Source organism: Uloborus diversus, unplaced genomic scaffold (genome assembly GCF_026930045.1).
Source record: "Uloborus diversus isolate 005 unplaced genomic scaffold, Udiv.v.3.1 scaffold_420, whole genome shotgun sequence".
Taxonomy (NCBI): Eukaryota; Metazoa; Arthropoda; class Arachnida; order Araneae; family Uloboridae; genus Uloborus; species Uloborus diversus.
The window spans coordinates 80,963-105,316 of NW_026558594.1; the positions used below are offsets into that span (position 1 = coordinate 80,963).

At 32.2% G+C, this 24,354-nt stretch overlaps 1 protein-coding gene across 2 annotated transcripts; it reads right to left on the reverse strand.

Annotated features, from left to right (window-relative positions):
• Nucleotides 1-1,332: 1,332 nt before the first annotated feature.
• Nucleotides 1,333-24,354, reverse strand: LOC129233444 (GTP-binding protein Rheb homolog). 2 transcript variants are annotated; one of them, XR_008581462.1, is made up of 9 exons: nt 24,141-24,354; nt 23,073-23,144; nt 22,917-22,984; nt 17,246-17,328; nt 15,817-15,873; nt 15,550-15,597; nt 6,996-7,077; nt 4,435-4,949; nt 1,333-4,256 (listed from the first exon to the last, which is right to left on the reverse strand). XR_008581462.1 is itself a non-coding variant. In XM_054867469.1 (8 exons), exons 1-8 carry the CDS (start codon nt 24,187-24,189, stop codon nt 4,860-4,862), a joined length of 549 nt encoding a protein of 182 aa, XP_054723444.1. In that variant the 5' UTR covers nt 24,190-24,354; the 3' UTR covers nt 1,333-4,859. The 2 variants fall into 2 exon arrangements, 1 of the variants encoding a protein (XP_054723444.1); XM_054867469.1 differs by having other exon boundaries at nt 1,333-4,949.

The following is a 24,354-nucleotide window of genomic DNA, read 5'->3' on the forward strand; positions in this document are numbered from 1 at the left end:
CATTGAATAATAATTTGAATGGACCAAAGCCTTTGAAAAATAGGGGATTTTATGTCGAAATCTAAGTGTCATGATTAATAGTTTTTAATTTATATCTCCGCTAATTATTGTCGGAGGATTATGTTAAATAGGCAAACATAAAGACGGGAAGATTACGAATCCATCGATACTTGGTTCGATGGTCAGTTCACTGTCGTTCGGGAGAAGAAACTTGGACATAGATACATACGCTCAATTTTCATTATATAAGATATTTAAATATAGATTTCAAGTTGGTTTACTAGCCAACTTACTCAAGTTGGTACACTATATTTGAAAAACCAGATCAATCTATGAATTTTCAAAGTTGTTTTTCATTTCCTACCTTGATAGTATTTTGTTGATACAAAGCAATTGATCCCCATCATTGCTTTCATCTACGCCAATAATCGATAATGGGGCTAAGTAAAGAGACATATTAGGATCTTTATCACGAGTAACTTGCATGTTTTTAAACATAAATTAGTTTGAGAAACCTTCAATATTTAAATGATTTTATTTAAATGAACAAACAAATATATCCTAGAGAGGAACAAGGATTAATTTTTAGGGACAACTGCTTAAAGTTTTAGACACGTATATAGGTTTTGTTTCTATTAGTACGAAGAATTTATATGAAAAAATAAGGTGAAGTTTCGTGATGGTAACATTGTTTTATTTCTGAAATACATTTACACTAAAAAGAATAAAATAACAGAATTAAAAAAAAAAAAATGCTAAGCACTTTTCATAATACACTCAAAAAGACAAAATAACTTTTCTGGGTCAGAAAGGACAATTTAAGTATTCCCTTAGTTTTCAAAAATTCCAAGAAAATGACACCAGAAACAAGTGTGGTTCTAGTCATTTCAAACCATAATTTCCAAAAATACGCATGTTCCCCCGCACTCAAATTTATAATTGAAAGCTAGATAATGATAAGAAATTCTCTTCATGACTTGAGCTGCACCTTTCTTTGTTTGTGGTGTCATTTTCTTGGAATTTTTAAAAGTACAGGAATACTTAAATTATCCTTTCTGACCCAGAAAAGTTACTGTCTTTTTGAGTGCATTGTGAAAAGTGCTTTGTATATTCTTAAAAATTTTGTTAATTCTTCTTCAATATTTATTGAAATGATTTGAGGCGTTGACATTGAAAAGGGTATAAGTGGAACAGTGTTTTTTTCTTTCTTACTTCTTCCAAATTGTAGATGTATCCCAGTCTTCCAATTTATGAAAATTATATGCTGGCTGAATTCAACATTATTAAATCAGGTTGAATGATTTATCTTCAAATAAAGTAACAAATCAGTTTTCAGAAATTTAAAATGTTTATTTTAAGGTTAGTAACAAAATGAGTTTCATACATGTTTTCATTAGTATTTGGAATTAAATTTTTACATCAAGATGATACAGTACACATAATAATATTGAAACCAATACCATACAAAACACAGAGCAGCATATTATTATAAATGTTCTCAATTTGTGCACAAAAACCAGAGATAAAATTATAAAAGCAAAAAAAAAAATATATATATATAGTAGATTCCTGATTAATTGTTAGTCATTGGGCTGAAGCATTGATGGGACATTAAAAAAAATGATTATGTGCAACTACGAGAAAATGTTACAACATAGTTTATCATGTGCTGCAACCTCGTATGCTAAAAACCAAGAAATGTTTATCCATTACAACCCCAAATGAGAATATGTTGAAAAGTGGAACATATGTCGAAAAACAAACTGACTCAAATACATCTTAAGTTTTAAAAACAAAATCCTTTCTGGTCATAATATTCCCAGACCCTCGAACATCTTAGCAATTCCAGATGTTACCCACGACAACACTATTCCAGGGCTGTCTAAGTTAATCCATGACGCATGGTACGCTTCGTAATGTTAAAAATAAGTTTTTTTGTCGAGGGGAGAAATGCCTTCCAAAAGGGGCACTATAGACATAATAACATGAGTTTTGAAAGCATGGGCCCTAAGTCGTACTTGGAACAGCAGTTGAAAAAGACAACTGAATACCTACTGAGCATCAGGGCATATTTTAATGGGGTTTTTTGGGGAAATTGCCCACCTACATTTTCCTAAATTTTTCCATGGGTTATGTGTTTCTATATATTTTTTATTTTTCTGTAAAAAAATGGAAGCGTGACCCCTAACAGTTCCCACAAGCAAAAGTTTTTTGAATAAATAAAACTCTTAAAGAATGATGTCTCACACTCCAAATGGATGGCAGCACGTAACACGTAAACCGAGTTTTGTGGAACATAAACTGCATATTTACAATCCCCCCCTCCTTTCCGCAGAAGTTGGACAGTCAAATTTCCTTAAAATATGCCCTGCTAAGCACAAAATCAAAACTAAGTACAATCCACTGATTTCATACTTCAAAGAAATTTAAATTTTATTTTGTATTTATCAAATTTGAGTTATGGCCTGCAGATCTTTTCCAATCAGCTGTAGGTCTGTTGCAGACTATTGCAATTGATCCTGCCACATGGTAAACACTACATGAACCATACTAAGGCTGAAGGTCACAACCAGAGCTTGATGGTATTGCAGTGCCCGCCACTTATTAAAATCACATTCGTTCTGAGGACACTTGATTTTGTAAAACGGCCGATTTTATAAACGGGCATACCTACTCTCACTTAAAAAATGAAAGGTTTTGAAATTTAAATACAACTCTAAAAACGAAATGAATTATTTCATTTATTTTTGTTTGAAGTGTTCCAAAATACAGTTGACATTTTAAATAAACATGAGGTACATATTTCTTTTTATTTGCACAAGAGTTTTAATTAAACAACAATACAGCAATACTTTACCATAATGGAAAAGTTTAAGATTCAATATAATTTGAAAGTTAACAAAATGTTCAAAATGTTCTGTAACTTTCTACGTTATCTTTTCCTCTTTGCTCTATAGTGCATCAGAGTACATCAAACACTTCTTTGACGTCTATTGGAAAGGGCAAATTAGACACTGAGATTTCCTCACCTTCTGAGATTCCTTCACTTCTTGGTGCTTCTTTATCATTATTTGACGTATGATGTCCAAAAGTTTGATTTTATAAATCAGCAATAGTGATTTTATTAAAGTTGGTTTTAGCATGTTTTGATATTGCAATGATTCTGTTCTTCCAGTTTTGATTTTAAAAAGCGGCCGATTTTATAATCCAGTGATTTTATTAGTGGCGGGTACTGCATGCCGATAAGCAGAGTAGAAGGTCTGTACAGCTGGCATTTAAACAAGACTGGCCATGAATAGGAATGCCAATAATCAAGGTTCCATCATTCTTACCAACTCAGATAAAATATCATGCCACACAAATCCCTTCTGAATGCAATTTTACTAAATGAAAATTCATAAGTAAACAAATTCAATAATTTCTCTCAAGGATTTCATTCTATTTATCTAAATACTGGCAATACAAGAAAACATGATTTGCATATTTGCAAATATTGAACATTAAAAAAGGAAGATTTAACATTAAATTGGTCCATTCTAAAAAGAAAAAGTTTAAATGGTTAGCAATTCCAACACGCTACAGAAATAAGATCCCAAGTTTTTCAAGCTGAGCTAACTATCAGAATTAAGTTGATGTTGAAATACAGTTGATTTATTACATAAAGCAAAGTCTACATCAAAAAATCAATTTCTCACACAAGAAGTCCTATTTTAAATGGCAAACCATCTAAGTGTTATCACATCAATAATAACAAAGTAATAAGAATGTTACAGAAAAACCTAATATGAAGTAATCTTTAATTGTTATGGTATAATTTAATAAATTCATAACCAATTTTACATGTAACTCAAACTAAATTAAAACTATATTTCCAAACGATCATACTCTAAGTTCAATAAAAAAATAAATATTAACATAATAATAAGAAGATAAAAGTAACAAAAAAACATGCATACAAAAAATATATTAAAGTTTCTAGATCTATATATCAATCATCAAACTATAATTAGAAGGATTTCTATTACTTAAAAAAGAGGGAAAAAGAAAACTGTAGTCAGTAAAATTTCGAAGATTTAATTTCAGGAAGGCCAAAAATGAAAGAGAGGGGGGGGGGGGGGGAAGAGATAAAACATATCAATTTATCTTTTTTTTTTTTTAGTGTTCGATAGTAATTATTACTCTTAACAAATGTACTTAATAAGGAATAAAGTAAAAGCAAATTGAAACATGCCTTTCACATATAAATAGTAATTTCACTGCAGGGGAAAAAAAAAAAAAAACCAGAAATTTGGTCAAAAAAGAATCATTGATAAAAGAGTTTTTAATATTCAAGATTTTATTGTACATATTTTTTTCAAACTACAAAAAGGAAATTTACAGATGTATTACAATAGTTACACAATTTGTTCCACAAGTATAAAAGAAAACTTTTACTGCTAAACTAAAAGCTGAAGTTTTGTAGAGTAATAAAGTTTTGGGATATTTTTACCATGCCTTGATAAAACCACAATAAGAAACATTTTACTAAGATACATATAATTCACTATGTACTTTGCACCAATTCATTTTATGTACACATAAACTAAACATTATTGTAATTAAAAAGTTATGTACATGCATAGTTTTTATAACATCATTGTCTTTTATTTTTAAGCTATGATCAAACAAAGGTCAACAACAATTGATTGTATTTTCAACAAAAAGTAAAATCTTAAAATGACATCAACAAAATATTAATAGCATAAAAGGATACAAAAACAATTCAAATTCTAACAGATAAGTCTCGATTCACCCACCAAGTATTAAACAAGCTTGTCTTTCTTTCATGGCATTTTTGCAAGTTTTAAAGTAAACTTTTATCATGAAACCAAACAATTACTCTTTTCTTGGACATTACCATTGGCCTTTTCAATTTCCATGATGATTGTTTTGAAGATATCAGTAACACTCTAGATCAACAAAATAAAAAGAAAGAAAGGAAAAAAAAAAAAAAAAAAACATGAATTTTAACACCAACATGTTTTAAATGAGAAAAAAAAAAGTTTTGAAAAGGAAACCCACAGTTAAGAAAAAAAAAAGTACCAAACTGCAAGAGTTTTTGCAAATAAAAATTTGGGGATTTTAAAGTCATTCTCAAAGCTAAGAAACGTCAAGTGGCGAATTCTGATGCCTAGCACTTTCTCATAGCTTTTTTTAACAACACAAATTGTTACTTTTCATTTTTGTGGCAACTTCCATTGCTTTATCCCCCCCCCCTTCCCTCAGTTTTGAGGATGTAATTCTAGCATATGTTCTCCAATAAAGTGAACTGCATTTTAATGATTTATCAATACTTGAATAACAGTCATTTCTATATGGTGTTGCATGGAAGGTCATTTAGACTAGCAGTATGTAACCCGTCAACGGGATCAACCTCAAGTTCATTTTTAATTGATTGCAACAACATTCTGCACCATGTTATTTGTCAGAGTACAATTAATAATAAACCTTATTTTTAGGAAAAAAATTATGCTCAATTCCTTAGTTATTCAAATATTTTGCAAAATTTTTTTTATGATCATTGGATGTGCTGCAATTTTTAATTTTCATGAAAAACAATCTTATTACCTTTTGTTCTTGAAAATAGTCCAATTAAGTTACTATAGACCTACAAATAAACTTCGTATGTGAGGCATCTGAAGTCAATCTTAGTGTTTACCCAAACTTGGAAAGTAGATCGGCAGTTAATTTAGGATGCCTAACCCTAATATACTGCTGTGGGCTGTAGTGCAGCAGAGATAGGAGGGGTTGGGGTACGTTTAAAAATATAGGGCAAACTTAAAATATAAATATAGATGCACTTCAGTACGACTTTACAAAATATACCGTATTACCCTGCATTATCTGGCATGCCAGAAAAATCGTTAGGGGAAAAAAATAATACGATAAAAATTACATTCAGCTTAAAAATGTATATAAGTTCTATACATATCTTATAAGAATAAATAAATAGTTTAATTTTGTAAAAGTATTTACTAACAATGCCATTTGTTATTTTAACAAGAAAAATATTAAAGTAAGAAAAACAACGTTAAAAAAAGCACAAATTTGCCAATTACAGCAGACACGTGTTTCGGCGTTACAGGGAACGCCTTTTTCAATGCAAAAAGTAATGAGCTTATGGATGAAAAGACATCCGACAAAAGCTGCATGCTTATCTGCTCTTGGCTTTTGTTGGATGTCTTTTCATCCATAAGCTCATTACTTTTTGCATTGAAAAAGGCGTTCCCTGTAACGCCGAAACACGTGTCTGCTGTAATTGGCAAATATGTGCTTTTTTTAAAGTTGTTTTTCTTACTTTACTGTTCAGCACAAAGGTATTTATTTATCTTAAGAAAAATATTGTTTAATAACGAATAATTTTATAAAAATTAAATTAAAACTAAGTAAGCAAACATTTAAGCAGTAAGTTACCAACCCTAAAACAGTGCTAGAGAATTTACCATAGCTATTCAATAAATACAAATTAAACTTCCTCCCTAAAAGCAACCTAAAACAATTTTAAAAAATTATGAACAAATTGCAGAAACAATGATTGCTTCTGAATTGATTACTTTATTGTCATATACTTAAATCCATAATTAATAACTTACCATAAATAACAAGAACATATTATATGCAATACACATTTTTATTTTATTTATTTTTTTGAAAGAAGGTTACTTTCGGAATTTATCCATTTTTCTTCCTTACAGTGGTTTTCCTTCTGATTGGAAATTAATGGGAAAATTTACTTTTGTTTTGTTGCAAAATAAACCTTAAATTATCCGGCATGCTGGTCAACGTCGCTTTTTTCTGGCATGCCGGATAATGCGGGGTAATATGGTACACAGGGACAGAATAAATGCAACTTAAATGAAAATGTGGGTCATTTTAATATGTTAAAAGAAAAAGATGGAATTCAACTTTAACAAATTCATTTCAATGTCACAAGATAAGAAAAACTCTTAACATACCTCATTTTGTTTCGCAGATGCTTCCAAAAATTCAGCTCTCATACTAGTTGCACACCTTTTCCCTTCTTCATATGACACTGTTCTAACAAAGATTAAAAAAGATAATATGTAATGTAAAAGAACTTTATTTTATAGCAAAAAATTTAGAGTCAGAGTTTCTCCCAGAGCTAAAGGAGAAAATACGCCTTATAACTAATCAATATTGTTTGAAGAATTTGGTACTGTAATAAATTTCCTACTTTGAAAGATTCCGTGTTTCAACAAAACCTATTTCCATTTGAATATTTCATAAGTTTTCTCTTATCTATGGAGAAAAAGGGGATTCAATTGAACCAAGCACTATCACCAGAGGTCTACTGTACATAATCTACAGATGAAAACCATTGACTATACGGCAGCTAAGTGCTGAGAGCATATGACTACTGGTTTCATATATGATTGCCAAAATGGCAATTTAAGTGGACATTGGTTTCAATATTCTTTCAGCTGCTTTTTTGTTTTATAAGTCTAATATCTAGTAAGATTTTAAACGCTTATCATCGGAAGTCATCTTTGTCAAGAGTAACTTCAATATTCAAATTTCTAAAATTGGATTTCAAATATTTTAGCCTTAGAAATTTTTTAATTCTGAGGTAACAAAATAACACAATAAAATGAACGATTACGTGAGAGTTGTAAGCTATTAGTTACATTACAGAGATGTGATACAAACAAAGAATAAATTATTCTTAAATTCTTATTTAAGTATAATACAAATACAAAAGTGACAACCAGCAACAGGCTCTGGGCGCAACTAGGCTGGTCCTAGTCAATTTACAATCTCCAGTGAAGATCAATGACCCTCTTAAAACTATCTACTCCCTTGCTCATTACCACCTCTTCCGGTAAGCTGTTTCAAGGTTCCACTAGCCTGCTCATATAATAATTTTTCCTAATATCCATGTTAGCCTGAGATTTAAATAGCTTAAAACAATGACCCCTTGTCCTGTTTTCAGTGCTAAACTTCAGCCCCGTAACATCTTTCATTTTAATAAATTTAAACAACTGAATCACGTCTCCTCGGTCTTTTCTTTGCTCAAGACTGTACATTTTTAGCATTTTAAGCCTGGAATCATAGTCTAAATGAGAAAGTCCATTTATTAGCCTTGTAGCCCGCCTTTGAACCCTTTCCAAAACATTAATATCTTTCTTAAGATAAGGAGACTAAAAGGGGACAGTGCATTGAAAATATTTACAATTACATTTGCTAATTCCTCCGCACATTCAACTAAAATTTTTGGATAAATATTATCAGGTCCCGGAGCCTTAGTCTCTTTAATTTTTTTCAAATGAAGTAAAACGTCATCCCTGGAAAATACAAAGTCCTCAAGCTGTACTATAGCTTGTGTCTTGTTGGTGTCAACTGTTGAAATACAGTTATCGTTAAAAACACTCGAAAAAAAGTTATTAAGAACATTAGCAATATCGTCCTAAATTAAAATTCCGTGCTTATCAAGCAGTGGCCCAATATGACTATTTCGAACTTTCCCCGAATTAGCGTATGCAAAAAACCTCTTAGGATTCCTGTCAATGTTATCTGCAAGTATTCGCTCCAACTCTCTTTTCTGAATCTGTACCAAATACTTAAATTTATGCTTTGCCTTACAATATTGGAGCCTATCTGCACAGTGACCAGTTTCTTTAAACCTATGAAAAGCGGCTTGCTTGTAATTTAGAGCGTCTTTGGTTTCCCTGGAAAACCACATCGGTCAAATTTTTGTGTTGACACCCTTTCTCCAAAAGGGAACATGATCCCCAACTGTTTTTATATGTATGGTAACTTTATAGTATTATAAAGTTAATTATAACTATAAAGTTAAGATATAAGTTATATATATATATATATATATACATAACTTTCTTATTTATTGCACTTTGAATAAGAGAAGCAATGACATTTTCTGAACAAGTGAAACATCAAACAATAAATAGAAAATTGGTATACAAATAAAAAGATATGTAGAATGAAGTGTTGAGAATGCAAATGCTTATTTAGTTTTGATTCAGGTAAAATTACTTTCAGCAAAAAAAAATCTGCATATATAAAAAATTTGCTCATGCCAAGGGATTTTATAATATATGTTAGTGCAAACTTTCATTATATAGGCCTATTATAACATTCACCTTTGTAATGTAAACTCATCTACACATTTTATACTTTCATGACAGCCTATAACTTGTAATTATGATGTACAAAATAAGATGTTTTTGACACAAACAGACATGAAAAGCCAATTTAAAAATAGTTGGGGAAAACCTAAAAACTAGTTCGGATTTTTAGATTTTGAATTCAAATGATATTTTTTGCAATTATGAATTGCGAGGGGACCCTACTTGTTGGGTCTCTTGTTTCTATTTTGGCTTTTATCGCAACTAGAACTTGAATTCAAAGGATCAAAACTCAAATGAATGCCAGGGGCTGGACGTTGTGTGCTGGATACTGTTTTTGCATAAAAAGGAGTAAAATTGAGAAAGTAATTTGTAAATAATTTGATTCTGAGGCACATGGACGCCTACATTATAAGCATAGAAAAATAAAATGAAAGGACTTGTTGCCAACTTAACAATAAGTGAGTGCTAAATTTGTGAAATTTTTTTGGGGAGAACTCATCTTGGGGTTCGGGGGGACTCACCAAAAAAAAAAAAAAAAAGATTATTCAAAACCAATTAACATTAGATTTGCAATTTTACGCAGACAATTAATTGGGGGAGGGGGGCTGCCTCACTTTCCCACAACTAAAGCACTGAGTTGTCACCAAAATCACATGTTATTGACATAGTTATCATCTTGAAGATATTGATCATTCTATATTTTATTAATCAATTTGTTTAGCTAATCTTAAAGTTAAAGTTCGTTTCTGAGCAAAAATATTGATATATACAGTGCTCTTAGCAAGTGGAAAAAAATCTATAGGAGTTTAATAGCAAAATATATAAGAGTTTAAAAGGAAAAATATAGAAGTTAGGTAGAAAAATATATAGGAATTTCGAAAAAGTATAGCATCTGGTATGTTTGGAGCACTGTATAAAAAAAAAAGTGCCATTATCAATATAATTCTATTTTGCATGAAGTCATAGCAATGTGAAGAGTCACAGATATGAGAGCAAATTAATGTTTGTACCCACGGTTGCTTATATGAATTATGTTTGTTTAAGACAATTTTGAGTCAATTAAGTACAATTGTGTGTGCGTGTTTTTCATTTTTTTTTTAACGAGGGATTCTCATACAATTTCAGGGAACTTTATTAACTTTTTGGTCAAACAAGATATCATTAGAAGTATACCACGAATTCAAATTATCCGTTCTCTGACTACAAAGAATTTAATCACAAAACTGGATTAAAAAACAATTACAAATTTTAGATTTTAACTTATGTGCTTCGAAAAATGCACCTCTTATTGATGGCTAAAACTAGGTAATGATTAATATGGACATTCTTTTTCCAATGTCATAAATCTACCCTTAGTCTCCCCCCCCCCCCACATTGGTACCCCCATTGTTTCAATGCTAACACTAACGATGAAAAGTCCCGTCAACTCCATGTCTCTCTCGTCTCACTGGTTTTGTTGGACATATCATAAGACAATCATTACAAAAAGCGTGCAACACTCTGCCTCCCCTTCGTTTCACAATTTACAAAAAAAAAAAAAAAAAAAAACTTTTCTAAACGAAGGCGAAGAAAAAAAGACGGTGCCAGTGTATCATGTTTGTGGGAAATGGTCAGTCTCATATGCTTGATTCATTTAAGCGGCATTTTTGATTCAAATATTCCGCAATTTTTTTATGTTAAAACTGGATTTCATTTCGTTTTCGAAGAATTGATTCTTAAAAAGTGGCTGATTCAATTCCCCGTCGATCACTCTAACGGCATTATCCATAACTTACAGTTAATGTGTGTGAATATATATGTACACACATGTATAAAGGGTGAATTTGACCTTATCTGCCAAATGAAAAGGGGTGTTTGAACAGTTTCTGAAATTAAGACCGATTTCTGAATTTCTTGGAAAATCTACACACAAAATAAATACATATTTGAAAAATGCAGACAAAATCCCATAAAATGACTTTTTTTTTTCATCGAGATAGTTGTTACATTTTTCAGAGAGCTACAAGCTTTGAAACATTTGAAGAACTCAAAGTTGAATTTATACCAAAATCTATGCACGGCATTTTTAAAAACAATCGTTTGAGCAACAACCAGTCATTTGAACTACATGTAAGATTATATGTGACAAAATTAAAAGCTTTCAAAGTCTTTACAGCAGTACACTGAATGTTAACATGTTATACTATTATTATTACAAAGTAAACTCATTAAAAAAGAAAAAGAATTAATTGAAAAGAAGTTAAAAGTTGCAAGCATATTTTGTATGTTGTTTCATAAAAATAATCAAACAGAAGTTTAGTACATGTGAGTCATTCTTCAAAAAGTGTAACTTTTCTGTCACACGTCTTTTACAGTAAAAACGTTAAGGAACAATCAATTTACCAATGATTTTTAATTTCATCGAAAATATATCTACAGTGAAACCTCCGAATAGCGGACAGTCAAAGGACTAGAAGTTTTGTCCGTTATTGGGAGGTGTCTGCCATTAGGAGGGACTACTTAATTTACCTTTTTCAAAATGGGTTGTTGTTCCCTTTGTAGGACACGATCGAAACAACTGCGAAAGGTTTACTACATTTTACGTCAAGTGTAATTAATCTGTTTTTTCTTAATAAAGGTATACTAACAGCGCACACTTGTCTTAAAAAGCATTTAATCATTTAAAGTAATCAGTTAAAACAGTTTGACATCTGTTTTTTAATATAAATATTTAAATCATTCACCTTAGCAAGTCCTGCAATGTCCCCTTTGCCCAGGAAAAAGTTTTTCAATTCTTTACTGTATTTCAGTGCTTCCAAAAAGTCTCTAATTGTGCAAACATCATTTTTAATCACAGGAAGTTCATCTTCATCATCGTCAGAAAGAACACACAGTTCAGTTGTGTTGTGAGAAATGAAATTTGAAACGTTCAAGTTCTCTTCCTCAATCCACAAGTCTTCATCAATTTGAACGTAGTCTTCAGCACTGACTTTTGAATCCAAATGAACTGCTTCTCCTAATGCACTGTCAGATATCATTTCACTCCTAAACGAAAATCCTGCCTTTTTAAAACGCTCCCAGGTTTCACTTTCTTGAGAGCTGACGTGATCCACGAAACAGCATCCAAAACTGTAACAGATTTTGCTAATTCTTCACTAGATTTACACGAAGAAATTTGCGAAAGAATGTGTCTAGGTAAAATCTTTCTGTAACTTACTTTAAAACTCCGAATAATACCTTGATCCAAGGGTTGTAATACGGAGGTGGTGTCCGGTGGCAAAAATTCTAACTTAACATTTTGCAATTTTAAGTCATCAGGATGAGATGTGGCATTATCTAGAAAGAGAATTATTTTTCTAGCTTTCTTCTTCATCCTTTCATCCAAATCCACTAACCAATCTTTCATTATTTCAGTCATCATCCACGCTTTCTTATTTGATTTCTTGGACACCCTAAGTTTATCTACATCAATGTTTTTGAAACATCTCGGTTTTCTCGCTTTTCCGATAACAAGAGGAGTTTCAAACTCTGTGATCATATTGCAACACAGCAAAACAGTGAGACGTTCTTTAGATATCTTTCCTCCGCTACATTTGTTTCCCTTTAAGCATAAGGTTTTGTTTGGAAGAATGTGATAACAAAGACCAGTTTCGTCGGCATTGAAAATATTTTTCTCATCATATCCTTCGCACACCGATTTCAATTTCTCTACCCTATCCATGACATGAGCTGGGTCTACAGACTTCTCTTCACCTCAAATGGGTTTAAAAGAAATGTTGAGCCGTGTTCGGAATTTTTCAAGCCATCCATTTGACGCCTTAAAAGAGTCCATCCCCATTTTCCCGACTTCTATGGCTTTCTCTTGGAGTAATACCCCGCTCATTGGGACGTTCTTTGCACGAGTAGCTCTGAACCATTTCATGACAACCTCGTTGATTTCACTGGTTTCTGTTTTGTGAAACTTTACATTTTTAAAATTTTCATTTGCACTCACAATCCATAATTTTCTAATTTCGACTTTATCTTTTAAAATTTTGCCGAAATTTTCCCAACTTGAAAACGATTAGCAAGACAACGCACACTTATTTTTTCTTTTTCGGCAACATCCAAAACATTAAGTTTTTCTTTCAATGTCAGTCTCTTTCTTTTAGTTGCCATTTTAAAACTCAAATAATATTGTCACACAAAAAAAAATCAACTAAATCAACACGCCTTTAGGAAAGTTTGCAACTGCAAAGCTACGATTGCTGCATGAAAAGCAGGTTCGCTTGCCTCTCAATTCATCTCAGGGTATGAATATCCCATTACCAACGGCGGCGATTCCCCTTGTTTATTTTCAGCCATAGTTTAAGTTGTGAGATTTTTGTCGAAAAACAAGAAGATAGATTTTGCTTCAAAAACTTAGTGTGGTTATTCTGACTTCTCACCTCCATAAACTTGAATTTCAGGGATGTTAATGAAGGTAAAAAAAGAAATGAACATGTTTTCATATGCTTAACATGTGCAGATTAAAGTAACAAAGAAAAAAAAATTTCCCTGAAAAATGGATCCATTAGGCCTATATTAATGGAAAATTCCTCACCTCCGTGACAGAGCTTATCAATGTCATTATTTCTGAGTCAATGTCAGTCTCTTTCTTTTAGTTGCCATTTTAAAACTCAAATAATATTGTCACACAAAAAAAAAATCAACTAAATCAACACGCCTTTAGGAAAGTTTGCAACTGCAAAGCTACGATTGCTGCATGAAAAGCAGGTTCACTTGCCTCTCAATTCATCTCAGGGTATGAATATCCCATTACCAACGGCGGCGATTCCCCTTGTTTATTTTCAGCCATAGTTTAAGTTGTGAGATTTTTGTCGAAAAACAAGAAGATAGATTTTGCTTCAAAAACTTAGTGTGGTTATTCTGACTTCTCACCTCCATAAACTTGAATTTCAGGGATGTTAATGAAGGTAAAAAAAGAAATGAACATGTTTTCATATGCTTAACATGTGCAGATTAAAGTAACAAAGAAAAAAAAATTTCCCTGAAAAATGGATCCATTAGGCCTATATTAATGGAAAATTCCTCACCTCCATGACAGAGCTTATCAATGTCATTATTTCTGAGGTGAAAATAAATGATGGAGGGGAAATAGATCAATAATTTTTTAACATACATTTGAAACTACTAATTAAGCCGTACTTGAATTAAGAGAGCTTAATATTATGCTCCCACTAATCATTAAAATAGCTGATTGTTTGCACAATTAACAAAATTAATACTTTGATATTAAATTGGTCTCAATTTTTAAACACATTAAAAGTTTCTTCTTTTTTTTTTTTTTCATTTCCGTGAAAAAGGCATTTTTTAATTTTTTTTATTTATGAATAAAATATTTGGAACTTAGCTGGGCCATTGTTTATGGTTACTTCTAGTAGGTAACACTTTCATGTAAGAATGAAAAAAAAGAAAACAAAAGGACTTCAAAATTGAAAAATATTTGCTTTCAAAAGTTATGTTTCCTAGAGAATGACATATATGCCAACATTGAAGATGTAAGAGTGCACAGTGCAGGGGAGAAAGAAGAAAAAAATGGATCAAAGGTTTTAGCATTTTCGAGTTGCATTTCACATCCGGCAAAACAAATATAGGAAACATAGGAGACTATCTGAGAAATTGTGAAAATATAGGAAATATAGGAGGACTATGAGCCCTGTAATATAGTTAGGGCTTATTTTCTATAGGGGCTCAGAGAAGCCCCAGGTTGCTGATATACCAGACCATAAAACTCATACTACTCATATTCCAAGCCGGGCCCTCCCAAGGGCTGTGTCCCTAGTTTCTGACTAGGCTGACATGGCCTCTTGTCGACCCTGCAAGAGCCAAGCTCCAGTACTTCTTTTCAATTTTAGGCATATTTTAACATTTTAGGAAAACTCAAGCTATCTACATGTTGAAAAAAAAAAGGCTGTGAAGTAGGGCTCTTGCACTTTTGGAAATGAAGCACTGTATATAGGGGCATGCACAGAAATTTAGGGGCCTGTCACAAATGTCTTTTACGCTGCTCTTCACTGTTAACTCCAATGCATGGGCATGCACAGAAATTTTGGGGCTTGTCACAAATGACTTTTACGGGTCCCCCTCTATAATGTTTACCCTATGTCTCCATATATATTTCACCTCTCATTTTAGAGATCTCGAGCCCCCTTCAGGCTCGGGATAACAGGTGTAACTTTTCTCCCCCCCCCCCTCCGGTGCATGCCCCTGTCTGTACAAAGTAGAACTAAGTACAAAAACTGCATTTATGCACGTCAAGATTTAAACCATTGTCTACAATTCATTTTTTTTTTTGAAAAACTAAATTTGAACCTAAATGGTATTTTTGGACCATTAAATGTTTATTGCTTATGTCTATTTATAAATTAGTAAATAATCTTACCTTTCCATGTGTAAATCAACTTTATTGCCAACTAATACAATTGGGACGCTGAAAAAGTAAAGTGTATTAACTTCAAACAATTATTTTATTCATCTTTTAGTTTCCAAGAAATATATCATATTTTATAAATTAGGACTAAAAAACTTTTTAAATATATAAAGAAAAGAGTAAAATGCAAAAAAATCCAGTTACATTGCCTGCAGCTATAAAATAAATTAAAACTAACATTTCAACTTACACAGTCAATTAAACAAAAAATGAACTTACTGAACTTTTCCAGTCATATCCAGGAGGCGATGATAGATTTTTTCAACAATTTCAAAACTGGGGCAAAAAGAGAAAATAAAGTTTTAAATTTAAACAAATTAACATTTGTACATGTACAAAATTCACATAAAGGAGTTCAGTATGGAATAAGCTACTATGCTAAGTAAAAGATATATATAAGAACAAAAATATTTTTTGAAATGTATTTTTTCTCTTATGCTAACATAAACATTTCACTAAGTATTTTTTAATAAAAAATTAATTTAAAATAAACTACAGTGAATGTTTTGAAGTCAAAATTAAGGTTTATTATCAAAACAATCTAAATGCATATAATTATTTAGACAAAAAAAAAAAACCGAAACGATAGACAATAAAGAGAAAAACTTAACTACGCACAGCACATAAAATATATAAATGATAAAAACAATACGTTTAAGCAAAAAATTCAAAAATTATCAAAAAATTGTTTTACAAACAAGGTTACAAAAAAACCCCTCTTTTTTGGTGCATAAAAAGTGAACTTCCAAAGATAAGCATTAGCTTTTAAAAGAAGCACAGAATTAAAAATCAATAAGTTATAAATAGAGCTCATTCAATCTTTCTATGGTTCTTTGGCGACTGCTACACTGTTACTTAACGTGAGAAGCTAAAACTTTTTGTGCTTTGAAAATAGGGATCCTTATAACTCCAAAACACCATATGTGCAATAAATTTTGCAATTTCCTACTTCAGTAACAACCATTTTATCGTTTATTTACTATTCAAAACAAATATGAAACTCTTTATTCAGTAATCTTCTGATTATCCATGGAGTAGGGTTGCATGATAACCGCAGATAAGCAAAAACCACAGATAATCCGAGTAATAGCTATTGTATACAGTAGTATTGTTATTTACCTAAAAAATATGAATAACGCTCACATACATTCAAATTATAGCTAAAAACATTTCTACCTTGCTTTCAATAACATTGAATGTAAAAAATATACATACTGTCTGACCACTGATTGTATGGAAAGACAAACATCCGTTTTACAGCCGGAAATGGACGAATCTATTATTTTTTACCGATGTTAACTTTTGCAGAAGCAGTCTCATTCAAATGAGCAGAATAAGCGCATCAAATTTTTATTTTCCCCCCCTTATTCACATAGATTCGTCTTATCTGGATGTTTGAAAATTCCATGCAATCCGTGGTTGGACAGTATATGAAAGCCAAAAACGAACGATTTCAAGAGAACAAAAGGAAAATAAACAATTTATAGACTACAGTTCAAAATTTTACTTAAAAGAAAAATAGCAATAAGTTGAAAATAAAATAAAAAGATTCCTTAATGATTTTTTTAAGAAAAATTGACTGTTAATTAAAATTAATCCAATTCTGATTCTCTTGTTTAAAACAAAACTTTAAGGAATAAAATATTACCTTCTTGTGGAAGTTATAGAATAAACTAGTACATAGCCATGAATATCCATTGAGTACGACTGTGGGAAAATTGAAAACTCATCCTGAAAAGAATTTTCTAATTAGAGAAAGTTTCAATATTAATGCATTTGAATGATGAGTTTATAGAAACATACATTGCATGCACAGCACAAAAAGGAATATACGACAGAGCCAGCTGATGGAAACGGTAATTTTTGTAGACACTAGTTGCTTTTGCATTTTTTTAGCCTTTAAGTCTTACTCTCATGAAAGTATTTATATTCAGATTATTTCATCAAGATACTCAAAAGTTGTACAGTAAAACCTGTGAAGTTGATTACCCATGTAAGTTGACCACCTGTCTAAGCTGACCGCTTTTTTCAGGCACGGAATTAGCTCTTATCATATAAATAAACCTTTGTAAGTTGACCACCTGTTTAAGTTGACCACTAAAGTAGTGCACCGCAAGTGGTCAACTTACACAGGTTTCACTGCATTAAGAATGTATACCAGCAAAATTAATTAAATGATAAAATGTCATAATTATCTCCACTATGCAACAGAAAATTTGCAGTCTTACATAAAATAAGCAGGATCATGAAAAAGCAATATAGATAAAAATGCATATGTATTATAATCAACACTGAGTCACCAATGTTAATTACAGTAACATTTCAATTATCTGAAACTTGCTGTGAGCCTACATTCTGTTCTATTTTTCTTCGAAAAATACTTACCGTATTACCCCGCATTATCCGGCATGCCGCAAAATTCGGGGCTCACCAGATTTTCAATAACACTTGCCTGATCCTTTCCGGCATGCCGGAAAAATCGAGGTTAGGAAAAAAATAATGCTGTAAAAAATATATGTTCAGCTTAAAAATAAAGATAAGTTTTATACATATTTTATTAGTATTAATAAACAGTTTAAATTTGTAAAAATATTTACTAACAATGTCATTTGTTATTTTAACAAGAAAAATATTGTTTAATACCAATAATTTTACAAAAATTAAATTAAAACTAAGTAAGCAAACATTTAAGCAGTAAATTACCGCTCTTAAACCATTGCTAAAGAATTTATTATAGCTGTTAAATAAATAAAAAGTAAACTTGCCTCTCTAAAAGAAACCTAAAATAATTTTTAAAAAAATTATGAACAAATCGCAGTAACGATGATTGCTTCTGAATTGTTTACTTTATTGGCATATAATTTAATCTATTAATAACCATAAATAACAAGCCACCCACCATAAATAAACACATATTTTTGCAATACACATTTTTTAAAAAGAAGGTTACTTTCGGGATTCATTAATTTTTTTCCTTACAGTGGTTTGCTTTCTGATTGGAACTGAATGGGGAAATTTACTTTTGTTTGTTGCAAAATAAACCTAAAATTATCCGGTATGCTAGTCAACCTTGCTTTTTTCCGGCATGGCGGTTAATGAGTGGTAATACGGCACCTTTAAAAGTAATTTCAAAACTGTACTTAAATATGTTTTTTTTTTTCCAACATTAAAAGAAGAATCAACTAAATGTGCATAAAATCCATAAGCTTGCAACCAAAAATAACATCATTTTTTGATAGTTAGTGTGGGTAAATTAAAATTATTAAAAAAAAACGCTTTTCTAGTTCATTTGTAACCAAGTAAAACAGTAAAAATTTTACTTAATTCAGTCCTAACCACTGATTGAAATATCGTGTAGTAAAGATGTTCTTTTTCGAGCATCTTAGCAAGTAAGGATTTTTTCTTTTTTAAATAGGATGTAGTGACTAGTGAATTCCCAATTATAGTGATCTCTTAAGCTGGTCTGCAGAAGGTTTGCTATAGTGGGGGTTCAGAGGAGCCCCACTATAGCCACTGGGTTCAAGGCCCAGTGTTTTAAGATGCATAATGCATAGCCACCGGTGTTTTAAGAAACATGGAGCCGCTCCACTGCATTCAACAATCAACTCAAACGTATCTTAAAACACCAAAATGATTAGAATAAATTAGTCACATTCAGGGCCGCCAAGAGGGGGGGGGGGCAGCAGGGAGAAAATCCCCGGCCAGAGCAGAAAAGGGGTCCAGGCGCGTCTTGAAAAAGGAGATTTTTTTTTTTCTCCCCAGAGTGTATGCTGCTAACTGAACTTCTTTTCGATGTTGGAAAACAAACATCTCTCATTCAACATTTTAGCCCATTATTCAACATCTGCATGTTTACAGCATCAAGTGCTTATGAACCAGTTCCTTAGCGGACTATCTTGCAGAGACCTTTCTATTGGGAAAGAAAACAAATAGTAGCAGAACCACCATGACAAATAGCGCTCTTTTCGTCGTGCATTTTCCCCCTTTTACCTGGGCCCGGTACATGGTTGGGTGACATCACGCTAGGGGTTTCCAACTTGTGGGCCTGGACCCCCAAGCATTTCTCATGGGTTTGCAACATGGGTTCCTTACATTTAAAAATATATGACTGCATAGTTAAAAATTAAAATACATAGGACAAAATAACATTTTAGAGTAGTATCAATAGGGAGTGGTGGCGAATCCAGAACAGCTATAGGACTGCAGCACCCCGCCCCTTCCCCTTATACCAGAGTACCTGATCCCACAACATCCTCTAAGTTTAGGTTTCATTTGGTTTTCAGCGACTTCCAAGTCAACAAATTTCCACGAAAGAGTTCCGAATTCACCTCCCTTTAACATCATCTAAAATTGTCTAAAATTCCGTTTTTGGAATTTTAATTTTGAATAATTTCTGTGAGAGATTCTCTAATTCCCAGCCTTTATCCTGAAAGATGTCCTGTAATTGCATTTTTAGGACTTAATTTTGGGACTATTCCAGAAAGAGTCCTGAACCCCATTCCATCTCCTAACTTGATTGAAAATAGCCAAGAAATGGGTTTTTAGGATTTTAAAGTCAAAAAACAATTTCAAAGGAGGGTCAACTAAGAAATTCTGGATGAAGGTTCTCTGAACATTTCTCCTTGTCATCAAAGATAATTTACTACTCTGTTATTGGGACTTAAATTTCCAAAAAAATCCTTGAGAGTACCACAATCCTCTGTCCCTCCACATCACAAAAACTTGTCTACAATTTTGTTTTTGGTTTTTCAATTCCGAAATTGTTCCGGCAGAGTCGAAGAGGCTCCGAATCCAAACCTTTTCCCTACCGTTTACAAAGAGGGCTTATAATTGCATTTTTAGGACCTCAAATTCAAAACTTTTCCGGGGAAAGGTTGCCCGAACCGAACCTCTTCTGTTTCCAAAATTTAACAAAGACGGTTCATAACTTAGCATTTTTAGTGTATTAGAGAGCATCCCCGATTCTCCTCTCCCCCTCCCCCTCGTTAAAAATCGTCAAAACTTCTTTTTTAGAACTTCAATTTTGAGAAATTTCAAAAGCAGAGTCTACGAGCTTTAACCCTTCAGAACAGTCCCTGAACCTCTGCTTTTCCCAAAATTACTGGTGTTCATGTAAAATGCAATTTTAGAACTATAGTTTCGAGTATTTTCCGGGTGAGGGGGGACCTTTGCGAATGTTTACACTTATGACTGTAGGTTCATATGGTTATTTCTCTTCCCTCGCTTGATGCAATTCTTAAAATTTGATTGTGAGATACTAGTGATGATAGTCCCCCCCCCCCCTCCTCCAAACAAAAATCTATACCCTCTCTCTCTCTCTCTCTTGTTATATATACGTTTGAAAAAAATTGAATGACTTCAAGAATTTTGAAAATGTAGAGCAGGATTTCCTCTACGGTCGCATTTTTCGCAAAATGTAAAAATATTCTCTGTTTAATGTCGCTCTATTTAACGACTTTCTCTGCTTAAAGAATGCTTTTCATGGTCCCAGATGGTCCACTATAGTTTTAAAAGCATTCTATTTAAGGATGATTTTTTGTGGTCCCTTGAAAGTCGTTAAACAGAGAGCCAACTGTACTATCTCAACTAAGTAAATAACGCAATGCATTTTTGCTTTTTAGCTAAAATAAAAATATTTAATTCTGTATGTATTTCTTTAAAGATATCATAAAAGAAATTTGAATTGAAATTTTAACTGGAGATGAAGGCCTTTTGAAAGATGAGAACGTGTAACATTTCAGCATTTTGCTAAACTTTTTTCCTCGGTTTTATCTGTTATGCTATAGAACTTTTGAACTTAGCTTGAATCCTGGAGTCGAGATATTTGTTTAACATTAGAGTGGTTAGCTTTTTTTTAATATTCTACCAGATTTTTTTTATATTTTTTACGAAGAAATACGATTTTGTTTCAACACTGTATTCTGACTCATGGTATGACGCTTAGGATTACTATGAAGCAGATGTCGCAGTATAGAAGGCGAACTTGAGATTACTGAAATATAAATAAGAGGTAAGGGCAGTCAACAGGATTTTTTTTTTTTTTTTTGTTTTAGTAATTGGAGGGGGGAATGCAAGTCAGTATTTTGCCCCCTTGCCTGGTTGAGCTCTTGGTGGCCGTAGTCACATCAGTTAACTTTAGTAACAGCTCCTGTGTGATAAAAATATGTAGGACACCTAAGGTGACCATTTATTTTTTTTCTTTGAATTGGGACATTTGGCAGTTTCAGATATCTGCTACATGTGCAAAAAGAAAAGAAATTATGTAATTTTTTTGATGTAGATTTGCTTGAGTACATTTAGTGCTGATTTTAAATAAGAATGGAATTTTTGGTGGAATATCATACAACCCGGCTTAGCATGCAGCCCTCTTTAAATATAGTAAGCGGATGCTTTTGCATGAAATCTGAAAATGAAAAAACTACAATTTTGAAAATTGTAAGTCAGAGAGCGGTTAAACCCCTCCCCCTAATATCACTGAACATTGCTTAAAAAGGACACTTCATTCTTTAGGACAATTTCGAAAAATTGGGGGTAGGGGTGATCAATTATGCTCTATTTTTCCAAAAAAAAAAAAAAAAAACATTCAATCGGGGCCAGCCCTTTAGTCCTATCCCTTACCTTAATGTCAACAAATATCCCCTATAATCGCGTTTTTAAGACGTTCAGAGGAAGAACCCCGGACCCTCTATCAAATGGGGAAAACTTGACGGGTGCCCCCTTAAAACTATTATCTGGTTGCACCACTGAAACACGCTCACTTACCTGTCAAAGAAACAATTTTTCAAAGCCTGAGAGGGGGGGGGGGGGAGAATAAACTCCCTGCCCTAAGGGCGCCCATGTGCAAAATTTAAAGGGGGGGGGAGGCTCAAAATTTTTTCTCATGGTTTAGTAGGATATTTTCCCCATGGAAACTGATTTTAGAACAGATTAGAGATATTAAAATTTGACATTTTTAATAACTTATTCGTTAATGACTGGAAATTTTTTTTATGCATTTTTGCAAAGAAAAAAGCACTAAAAGCAAGGAAGTTCTCATTTCTAAGGGGGGGGGGTTGAGCCCCCACTTGCTCCCCTATATGGGCGCCCTTGCCCTGCCCCTCTCTACATTATGGGTCTTGGGGATGACTTTTAGGGTTTTAAACAGTAGACTATAAAGACTTAGTTGTCCCCCTAGCCCCCTGTAGCCCTTTTTAGTACTACAGCAAACATCAATTGAAAAACGCGACCTTTCACACACGTTAGTTTAGCATGATGCTAACGATAAGGTAAGACAAATTACTCAGGTTTTTGAGTACTTAAAATTCAAATGCACAACCTACCTGCCCAGCAGTATCAACAAGCTTGAGAAAATACTCTTGGCCACCAACTTTAGTATTCTTTGTGAAAGCTGTAAAATGAAAAGATAAATGTAATAACATTCTTTCACCAACCATAAAAAATAAAATAAATAAAAAAACTTTCAAAACAAAACTTACTGTTTTCAATGGTTGGTTCATAAGAATCAACAAATCGTGCTTCCACATATTGTATAGTTAATGATGACTTTCCTAAGAAAATTTACTTATCAATCTATACTGCTTCATGATTAATGTACAAAAATATTGAAAATTGTGGTGATAAGACATAACTTTTTGAAATACAAATAGCATATTTGACAATGATCCAATATCAATGGTGGTGACTTATAAGGGGGGTTTATTGACACAACACTTAAAACTTTGAATAAGTCTTCATGCAACAATTTTAAAATCAAGTTTTTGTTGTAATACAAATGTTTCTTAATTAGCTTGTTAAGGTGAGAAATAGTATTCCATTTACTACACACTCAAAAACTAAAATTAAAACTTCAAACCAGTCTAGTTTAATAAAATATGTTGAAAACTCAGCAAATTTGCATTCATATTCAAATCATTTTATCAATTTGAAAATTGATCCTTGCTTGATAAACTAGTAAATGTTATGTTGAAAAATTGAATATGCAAAAATGAAAATAATTGTGAAGAATTTGAAACACATTTTCAAATCAGAAATTTATTTTCAATATTTTATGGAATTTCAATTATTGGGCATGGGAAATGAAAAAGTTACGTTAAAATATCAAACTAGTGTGATTTTTTACCTTTCAGTAAAAATAAAAAAAAAAATTGTTTTTGTAAAAAAGTGCTGTTTGAACTTCAAAGGGGTAAGTTGTTTTTTTTTCCCCTTTTTACAACTGGAAGTTTTATAAAAAGTGGGAGGGGTCGGAAAACCGAAACTTGAACTATAAAAGTTAAACAACTGTAACACAGGCAATTAAAGGTAATTATACATCATGAGCTAAAATAAAGTCACTTACGAACTGAATTTTCTTATTTTTTTTAATACCAAGATACATACCAGTTCATTGAAGTTATCGTTAAATGCTTAATCAAACATATAACAAATTTGAAAAAGTGAGATGCGTTATAATATAAATGAATTCCTATAGTATAACAAAAATCTTTCGCTCCTTCCTTATTCTAATTTCTAAATGATGGATTCAAAGTCGTGCTTTTATAACTTACCTACGGAGCGGTAGCCCATAATCGCTATTTTCCTCTGTTTTGGAGGCATTGTTGACTAAATTACGCAAAACACTCCCTTATGATGCACCGAACATTTCTCGTTGAAGTAAGATGATATATTCTCGGAACTATATAAGCCTGTTAAAATATTTCAAGTTAATACGCATGAAAAAACAAACAAACAAATTAAGTATGTAAACAACATGGCGTTATC

Excerpts from the sequence above, each read along its gene's own strand:
- LOC129233444 (XM_054867469.1), bottom strand. The coding sequence starts at position 24,189 with ATGCCTCCAAAACAGAGGAAAATAGCGATTATGGGCTACCGCTCCGTA. Across the intron at positions 17,329-22,916 it reads TTGTTGATACTGCTGGGCAG|GATGAGTTTTCAATTTTCCC; the intron begins GTAGGTTGTGCA and ends AATTCTTTTCAG. Across the intron at positions 7,078-15,549 it reads GTTGATTTACACATGGAAAG|AACAGTGTCATATGAAGAAG; the intron begins GTAAGATTATTT and ends AATCTTTGTTAG.